Raw genomic sequence first — 10,534 nt, 5'->3', positions numbered from 1 at the left:
CCAACATACTACAAAAAAAAAAAAATTATAAACTCATTACACTCACATTTTCAAGCAATAATTATACATTTTGAAAGCCTAGAAGGCTGTCATTGATTTACATTCTTTGTAAATCTCTTTACTATCTGGTTTAATAAAAGTCAGCTGAGTTTTAATAGCTGTTTTAGAAAACAATCTGTTACAAGAGGGTTTAGTTAAGGCATGTGAAGAAATCTGGTCTCACAGGTACAGTTTAAAAAAGAGGAATCTGGGACTGGAGAGATGGCTCAGCAGTTAAGAGCACTGGCTGCTCTTGTAGAGGACCCACGTTCAATTCCCAGTACCCACATGACAGCTAAGAACCATCTGTAACTCCAGTTGCAGCAGATCCAACGCCCTTTCTGACCTCCGTGGGTACTGTATAATACAGGTACACTTACACATATGCAGGCAATACATCCATATACATAAAATTAAATAAATAAATAAAATATTTTTAAATATAAATAAATAAACAAGAGGAATCTTTTCATAGTCTTTTATATAACTGGTAAAATTGTTCTTTGATATACCAGACATAAAAACAATAGTTTTAAGGAATAATCAGACTATGAATTCTAAAGCCATATTTATTTCATGCTTTATTAAAAACCCAGTGTTAATAGTATGCTCTCTGAATAAAACTGCCTGTGCTTAATTTTGTAACATACATTGGCTTACTGAACTAAGCTTTACTTCTTATGACTCACCAATTTCATTATACAAGATTTAAAAAAAACCCACCTCACAATGGCACCTGATTTCTTCCCATATCAGAAAAACATTTAAAAATCACAAAGCTCTCAAGCTCACAGTGGCTTTCTAAAATTTTAAAATTTTAATTATTGCTTGCAAACTTGACTGTTATAATTGACATCAAATACAGCTAATCATTTTCTTTGCAGTGACATGCTCACTTTGTTCTTTTTTCCCCCAGAAAAATCCTTGCCAAATACCCAAGTCTGAATAACCATAGTCTGTCAGTCTTTCTTTGACACAGAGGCAACATCTGTATTTCACAAAGCATCTGAAGTCCTTTAAGCTCACTTCTCATTTCACCACACACAAGATCGAAAAAAGGCACAAATTGTTATTAAAGGAATGAAAACTTTTGTTATTCTACCAGGTATTAAGTGAAGCCACATTTTTAACTTGTAGAATATAATGGGTAAAAGTCTCCTATCAGCCTTGCGTGCTGATATCGCCTGGGTTTCTAATGAGGCACTGTCAGCCGCACTTACCACTAATTTCTAGCTATTCATGTGCATGTCAATGCAATGAATAGTAATGATTCAAAGAATGATTATGAAATAATTTTATTCCACAGGCTCCTACAAGGAGCCCAGGGATCAATCCTAAGAGTGCCTGGACCAGACTTTGAGAACAGGGCTTAACACAGAGTACATCTCCAGATTCTCTACTTCCAACTTTCCTTAAAGTCCCTCAAAATATATCTCCTAGACAGATCATTATGAACAGGTTTTGTTGTAATAATTTGTATTCACCAACATATATGCTTACGTTTTCAGAAATTCCTTATAATGCTTTTAGAGATAGAGATTTTCAGAATCTAGATTTTTCCCAAACTTACTGTGGTTATTCCTTTGATATTTTAAAATCTGAGCAGTCCCAGTTCTTTTTTTTTTTTTGTCTTTTTGAGACAGGGTCTCCCTGTATCCCCAGCTGTCCTGGAACTCACTATGTAGACCAGGCTGGCCTTGAACTCACAGAGACCCACCTGCCTCTGCCTCCCGAGTGCTGGGATTAAAGGCATGCGCCACCACGCCCAGCCGTCAGTTCTTAAAGAGTTCTAGAGTGATATTGAAGTAATAGCATAAAATAAAATTAATGATATACTACGAGTGGAAAAGAGGCATGTTACATTAGCATCTCCTTTTGGAATGTTAAAATTTAATGTATTTGTGGAAAAAAGTAAAATAGCAGTTTCTCCATGAATTAGGTTTTCTTTACCCAGGCAGTGCTGCAGCCACCTTGTCCTTCATGTTGCTCTCAAAGCATGGCATCTAAGAATGGCCAGTCTTCAACTGGTAACAGGTTATGGAGATGAGGAGACTCTTCCCACAGCAGTATCAAGAGTGTCACTGGGAATGGCCCAGAATGAGAGCCTCTTCCTAACTCTGCTGAGAAGTCTCAGAAGTCAAGCAACTGCAGGGCAAGCTCTACCAAACTCTGAACCACCACCAGATTTTGCAGAGCACCAGGGCACAAAGCCATGTACAAAAGATACTGAAGGAAGGCCCCGGCTCCCCACCCACTAGTCAGGAGAGACTGCAAGACAACCTTCAGATTTCTCCTGATGATATGTGCTGTCCTGTTCCAGCACCTTCAGAAAGGAAAGAAGCAATTCACATCGATGAAAGAAAGGATGAGTTGGAAGAAGAAGAACTGCAAGAACTATGGCCCAAACTCCTGGATGCCTTCAATCTAGAAATGCCATCAGGTAAGGTTTTCATAGCCAAAAGACAGTGATAGCCAGGGACTGGGCTGCTTATTTGAACACTGAACTTTATAACATTACTCAGCCTCTGAATTCAATTCCTGCTATTGGCTAATTCATAAGATTACCATGAGTGTTGAAGTCTATAAACCATGCAAGACTTTAATATAGCACCTGGCACATAGTAAACATTAAGTAAATATTTATTATTTACATAGTGCTGTCATTATTAGTAGCCTTAAAATCATGTATAACTATGTAGCCTCATACCACCATTTTTAAATGGGAATGATAATAACACTGCAGTCTTTCTAAAGAGTAGCTGATTAAGGTTTCTCTGTTGTACACAGCACCACCATTACCACTTCTTCATCAACTATAATTCATTGCTAAGTTATGAAGGTCTTAGATCCACTAGTAAATCTGTTTTGGAGTAACATTGTCTTATCTCTATTTAGGACACACACACACATGCACACATATGCACACACATATGCATATATATATATGAAGTTCTTCACCTTCCCTGAAAAGAAATTTAAATTTTTCACTTTGAAAATATATATTTCCTTTTGAGAAAGGCTAAGAGTGTTTATATTAGAGATGTGTTATTCATCTGGAGACCTGTGGAGAAAGATAGCACTGTCATGTGTTTCTGCACCAGAAGAGGCTGTCTCAAGTGTTGATATAGTAGCTTTGTAGGGATATAATAAAGCATCACAGAGGAGGTGACCTGAACAAAAAAGGAAAAAAAGGAAGAAAAATGGAAGCACAAAATGGAAAACAAAAGGAAAGGAAAGAGGGAAAGAGAGGGGAAGGGAGGGAAAAGAAAGTATAGTTTTCTCTGTCTTAGAGCTACAAGTCCAAGCTCAATGTGTCAACAGCATTGGTTTCTTCTGAGGCTCTTCCCTTGGTTCATTGATCACTATCTCCTAGCTGTGTCTGCATGGCCTTCCCTCTGTGTATGTTTATATCCAAATTTCTCTTCTCCTAGAGACACTAGAAATATTTGAATAGGGCTCATCCTAATTACCTCATTTTAACTTAACAATGTCTTTAAATACCCTGTCTCCAGGGAGCTGTAGAGTTGGCTCAGTGGTTAAGAGCACTGACTGCTCTTACAGAGGACCCAGGTTCAATTTCCAGCACCCACATGGCGACAAACAACCATCCCTAACACCAATTCCAGGGGATCCGATACCTTCTTCTGACCTCCACAGGCATTGCATGACACGAATGCACTTATACACATACAGGCAATACACTCATACACATAGAATAAAAATAAGGAGAGGAAAAAAAAAGACCCTCTCTGCAAACATAGTCACAGTCTGGGGTACTTGGATTAAGTTTTTAGTATTCAAACATGGGAATGTAAGGGTACAGTTCAGCCCATGACAGTTGGAGAGTTATAAATTGGACACATAATGTCAGCTTTACACATAACTTGGTAGAGTCAGATCATTGAAATAGAAAGTTTTATAGTAAATGGAATTGGAGCTAGAGTCTTAGTATGAAAGCAAATGATTTCACAGAGATGTCATAGGCATTGCACAAAGACAGAATGGAAACACCTTATGCCTGATTCCTAAACCAACACAATATTCTGTGCACTTCCATCTAAGCATCTTTGAGGTCATGATGAGTATTCAAAGCAAAGTCAATATCTACTTGACCTTTTTAGGAAAACTTGACAATTGAACTTTATGAAAAAGTTTTTTAGTCTTTGACATTTTTATCTTGCTTTTATGTTTTGTTTTGGTTTTCCAAATCAGTTGATAAAAGTTTCTGACTCCTAAAACATTTTATTGCGTCAGTCAGCCCTCACAAATGTGGTCATTACAATATACATTTCAGATTTCCCACAGCCTAGATCTACTGGTCATATCGCAGAGGCTCTATCTCAATATTTGTCCAGATTAATATCTAAAGATAAAGGATTGACATATGTTTAAGTGACTTTATCAAGTTATCTGTATGTATAAGTATATTTATATGCCTTTATACATGCATCATTATATCATTAAAAGAAAAATTATAAAAGGGTAAAGGGTATTTCTAAATCTAATCTTCTAGAAAATATTTTTAAAGTCTCAAACTTTCACTTGTCTTACAGTCTCAGTAGAACCTTTAAGATATTTTCATAGGAGATATGCATTATTATAAATATGTTCTCATGATTCAAAACATTAAATTTGTGTATGTGGTGTGTACACACGTGTGATGGTGCATGCACCTGCACATACTCATGGAGGCCAGAGGAGAACATTGGGTGTCCTGTTCTATCACTTTTCACCTCATTCCTTTGAGGCAGGGTCCCTCACTGAACCTGGAGTTAGGGTGGCAGCCAACCATCCCCAGCAATACTCTTGTCTGCACACCCACAGTGCTCACACCTGTGAGGCTGTACCCAACTTTTTGTGTTGGTGCCAGGGATTTGAACTCAGGTCCTCATGCTGTGTAGCAAGTGTCCTTACTCAGTGAGCCATCTCCTCAGCCTCTGCCCCAATGCTTAGGACTTAAATTTATTGTATTTTATGTTAGTCATATTTCTTTGAGTCACTTAAGCAAAAAAGCATGATGATCTATATAAACTACATGGCTACTATTTTTCGTTATATATTGCCTCACTACAATATTTCTAATTAAGGGTTTGTTTCTTTGTTTTGAGACAGGGTCTTATGTAGCCCAGGCCAACCTAAACTTGCTTTGTAGTCAAGGATGATCTTGAACTTCTGATTTTCCTGCTTCCACTTTCTGAGTGCTAGGATTAGAGGTGTATGCTGCCATGCCCAATTTATACAGTGATAGGAATCAACTTAGGGCATTGGTGCAAGCACTGTAACCACTGAGTTACATCCCCAGCTCTCTAAGTTTTTGTCATTATTCAATCTGGTATGGGTATTATCTTATTTTCAAACTCCATTAAACCATTGGTAATATGGATTATATAAAAATATACTCCATACTTGAACATTATCTATGCCTGCTTGCCAGAATTACACTGAAGTCAATCAGAGGCAGAAGCAGGATGACCACATTGATGAACATGTGGAAAATGAACCACACAAGATAAATCACTGGTGTTTTGTGCCAACTTCTGTCCTCATGGAAGCATCAGGTAACAGCAAGCAGGGTCTCATCACTTTGCTGTCCCACTTTTCTTAGAGATTTATTGAGAAAATTAGAAATACCTACTATTTGCATCTAATAGCCTAAAATTTACTCAGTCAGAAGGTCAATACAGTCACCTAGTGTGGCAATTACCCTAGTAGTTAACTGCCCTTGTAGATTACAGTTTTGTTAGGAAACCACCACATTTTGTAAATGAAAATGCACTTTATACTACTTAAAAGCTTAATAAGATTGAAACAGTAAACTTAGTGATCATTTTCACTTAAACTGAATAGAATCATTCAGTATCAAGATCTAAGATAATGAGATTTCCAGAGGCTATGAAAGCTTAATAAAATAGAGAGAGCTGCATACAAGGAGATCCCAAAACCTTTTTAAACTCTGATTATTGAAAGCTAGTAGCGAAAAAAAATTAGGTTAAAACTTTCAGAAAAGAAATAAGATTTGAGAAAGTGTTTCATATTCTTTTCTCCTGTGATAAAACAAATACACCATCCTCTGATTTTATTGTCTCATTAAATTATTCCTTTCTATTTGAGAGTGAAATTCCATGTACATCTTCTAAATTCTTTTCTGTTTCTCTCCCATCTGTTTCGACCTGCATGTGCCACTGTGTGTTTCAGTGGTGAGAAGGGAAGACTGGAGAACTGTGTGGTGGAAGGAGGAGGCCATGGCTGGAGAGCAAAGATGGTAGCTTGGCTAACATGAAAACACATGTCGTAGCTCTTTCCCCACACTCAGTATGAAGCACAGGGGCAAATAAAACACAAATCCCAGGGCCTCACTCTGGAGGAAAGCATTCTGACTGTGTATCCAACACTGTAACTCCTCTGGGGCTATCCAGTTTAATACCTGAAGATAAAGAATAGATGCCTATTTAGGTGATTTTTATCATGTCTGTACATATATTTATATCTATTTATACATGTATCACTGTATCATTAAAGGAAAACCATAAAAGAGTAAAAAGCATTTCTAAATTTAAATATGATAATATATAATATATAATTAGGGTTGCTTTTACAGTCCCAATATTTCACCTCTGCTCCCACTTGCAGTCTCACTGGAACCATCAAGATGCTCTTATAGGAAGTACATGGGCTGGCTTTGTTGTTGTTGGCCGTGGTAGCTTTTTCTTTCTTTTTTTTTTTTTTAAATCACCTGCCTTTCAGTACTGAAAGGATCCATCACATTTTAGGTTCTTGAAGGCTTCTAACAACAAAAAGAGAAGCCTGGACTAATGGGTGGCTGTGAGAAGACCCTAAAATAGCTCATAAGACTATTGCTGAGAATCTTCTGTATAAGAAGACACGCAGCATTTGTGGGTGACTGAATGAGGACTAGGAGAAATGCTTATTTTACTACTGTATAGGTACCAGCACAAAGGTCCAGTCAAAGCAATAAGACAGCGCTCCAGAAATGGATCATCATGAAGTAGAAATGTATGACTCACCCAGAGAATTCTAGATAACAACCGTATAATGCAATGCACATGATAAGAAAACGGAAATCTGAGGAGAAAAAGGTAACCAGCCAGCAGGGCAAAGGGAAAGGGGAGGGCAGTGGGGGAGGGGAGCAAATAGAACAAAGTATGATGCAGGCACATGACGATCCCTATTACTTCGTATGCTTACCTAAATTTAGTTTTAGACTATTTAAAAACCACCAGAAAGTTGCTCAATGAGCTTAGGAGAACAATGAATGAAAAATGAGAACTTCAACAGAGACATAGAAAAGTTTTGGATCAAACAGAAATCTTAGAGCTGAAAAAAACCAAAAAAACAAAATTTCAGTGGAAGGGTTCAGTGGCAAACCAGAATCAAGCAAAAGAAAGAATCATCAAGATCCAAGGGAGGTCTTTGAAATTAAAGGAGATAATGTAAAAAGAGTGAAGAAATCTTATAGAAATGCAAGATGCTATCAAGCACACTACTGTGTGCATTGTGGAAGTTCTAGATACAGAACATAGAGAAGGGGATTGAAAGCTTATTTTAAAAAAATGATGCAAAACATCAAATCTTAGAAAGAAAATGGAGTTCCAGAAGCCCCAAACACCCCAAATTAAATGAACTCAAAAAAATATACAGTGAAAAAAAGCACATTATAAACAAATATCAGTGGTCAAGCACAAAATAAAATTCTAAACATAGAAAAAATTACTTGCTGTGTTCAAAAGAGCCCTCATAGGATCAGAAACAAATTTCTCAGGAGAAACTTTATAGGTCAAAAAAAATCAGTTGATATATTCAAACACTGAAAGAAAAAAAAAACTACTAGCCAAAATTACTATACTCAAAAAGTCATGGTGAAAGTAACTATATTGGACACAAATATAGAATACCATAACACTGGAAGTATGTACTAACTTTTAATTTTAATATAAAAGGTGAAGAGCTAGGGAAATAGCTCAGTTGGTAAGGGGATTTTTGCACAAACATGAACCTGAATTCAGATCCTCAGAACCCATGTAAAAGCCAGACATAATAGTATGTGCCTGTAATACCAGATCTGGAGGGGGAAGAGCAGTGATCCCTAGAGTTTGCTGGCCAGAATATCTAGCTGAAATTGTGTGTTCTAGGTACAGTGAGACATCCTATCTCAAAAAAATAAGCTGGAGAATGGCAAAAGAAGACCCTAAGTGTCAACCTTTGGCCTTTTTTAAGGGCATGCATAGACACATACCCACACATACCACATGTACACACATGTGTACACCACACACATGTACACACCAATGTACACACACAAATAAAATTAAAAAATAAGAGACAAATAAGTATCCGTATTTGCAGATGATATGATTCTTTATGTAAAAGATCCCAAAGACTCCTCTTGAAACCTCCTAGAGCTGATAAACATTCAGCAAAATAGCAAGATACAAAATTGACACACAAAAATCAGTAGCCTTCCACACACCAATGACAAACACATTGAGAAAGAAACCAGGGAAAGGATCCCATTCACAACAGCTTAAAATCATTTTTGGAATCAATCTAACCAACAAAGTAAAGGATTTGTACAATAAAATTTTTAAAATATTTTATTTATTATTTTTATTTTATGTGTATGAGTGCATTTCCTGCATGTATGTGAGTGCACCCATGTCGTGCAATGCTGCAGCGGTCAGAGAGGGCTTCAGATTCCCCTGGAACTGGAGTTAAGGACAGTTTGTAGCCACCATGTGGGTGCTGAGAATCGAAACTGGGTTCTCTGCAAGAGCAATCATTGCTGTTAACCACTGAGCCATCTCTCCAGCCCTGTACAACAAAAATTTTAAGACATTGAAGAAAGAAATTGAAGATTTGAGAAGATGAAAAGACTTCCCTTGTTCATGGGTTAATGGGATCAATATTATGAATATGGTCATCCTATCAAAAGCAATCTACAAATTTTACTCAATTCTTATTAAAATTAGAAAACAATTCTTCACAGAAATTGAAAAAATTATTTCATATTTCATATGGAAATGCAAAAGGCCAAGATAGCTCAAACAATCCTGAGCAATACAAGAAAAGATGGAGGCATCACCATCCCTGGTTTCAAATTATACTACAGAACTATAGAAATAAAAACAGCATCATACTGGCATAAAATGTTGATCAATGGAATAAAACTGAGGATCTAGACTTAAGTTCATGCACTTGATTTTTGAGAACGGTATCAAAAATACACATTAGAGAAAAGAGCATCTTCAACAAATGTTGCTGGTCAAACTGCATAGCTACATGTAGAAGAATGAAACTAGATTCCTATCTCTCACCATGCACAAAACTCAATTCAAAGTGGATTCAAGGACCTCAGTGTAAGACCTGATGCCCTGAATTTGACAGATAATAATATAGGGAATACATTGTAACTTATTGGCACAAGAAAGGACTTTCTGAATAGGACCCCAGTAGCACAGACATTAAGATCAACAATTGACAAATGGGACCTCATGAAACTAAAAAGGACACTATCATTCAGGTGAAAAGGCAGTCTACAGAATGGGGAAAAATATTTACCAGCTATACATCTGACAGAGGGTTTGTATCTATAACAAAGCATTTAAAAAATATATATAAAAAATTAAAAATTGGGGTAAGGAAGTAAACAAAAAGTTCTCAAAAATGAAACACAAATGGCTAAGAAATATTTTTTTAATGTTCAACATCTTTAGCCATAAAGGAAATACAAATTTAAACTATTTTTAGATTTTTATCTTATCCCAATCAAAATGGCTAAGATTAAAAACCAAATGATGACAAATGCTGGCGAGGATGTGGAGAAAGGGGGCACTTATTCATTGCTGGTGGAAGTGCAAAATGATGCAGCCACTATGGAAATCAGTGTAGAAGTGCCTCAAAAATCTAGAAGTAGATTTCCCACATGTTCCAACTATACCACTCTAGGGCATAAACCTAAAGGACTCTCTATTGTACAACAGAGATACCAGTGCATCCGTGTTCATTGCTGCTTGATTTACAGTAGCCAGGAAATGGAAACAGCCTAGATTTCCATCAACTGATTAATGGATAATGAAAATGTGGTGCATTTATATAATGGAATATTATTTAGCTGTTAAGAAAAAATGAAATTATGAAAGGTAAATTGATGAAACTGGAAACAGTCACCCTGAGTGAGGTAACCCAGACCCAGAAAGACAAATGTTAAATTTCTCTCTCATAGCTCATTGCTAACATTGAATCTTTAGGTATATGTGTTTTGTTGCAAATCCACAGAGGTCAAGAAACTAGTTAGGAATCAATGGAGAGGGGGGTCTTCTTGGAAAGGGAGATAGAACACAGTGATACAAAGAAGGGAGAAGGGAATAATGGAATAAGAAGAGTTAAACATGGCAGGGAATGGGAGAGTAGGGTAGAGGAGAGTATGAAGATGGATAACTGCCCTAAAGGCCTACACTAAAAATCCTATGGAAGCCCA

The 10,534-nt window shown here is 36.8% G+C and overlaps 1 protein-coding gene across 1 annotated transcript in view; it reads left to right on the top strand.

The window, feature by feature from the left end:
- Dytn (dystrotelin) overlaps positions 1-10,534 on the top strand; it is an 85,191-nt gene that overhangs the window by 70,811 nt on the left and 3,846 nt on the right. The window contains 3 exon segments of the mRNA XM_008846257.2: positions 1,994-2,154; positions 2,156-2,218; positions 2,220-2,479. Of these exon segments, the coding sequence (XP_008844479.2) occupies positions 1,994-2,154; positions 2,156-2,218; positions 2,220-2,479 (484 nt within the window).

This window comes from Nannospalax galili, unplaced genomic scaffold, assembly GCF_000622305.1.
Source record: "Nannospalax galili isolate Female #2095 unplaced genomic scaffold, S.galili_v1.0 scaffold281, whole genome shotgun sequence".
Classification (NCBI taxonomy): Eukaryota; Metazoa; Chordata; class Mammalia; order Rodentia; family Spalacidae; genus Nannospalax; species Nannospalax galili.
The sequence above is the reverse complement of the archived record's forward strand: the minus strand, read 5'-3'. Positions and strand labels throughout refer to the sequence as shown.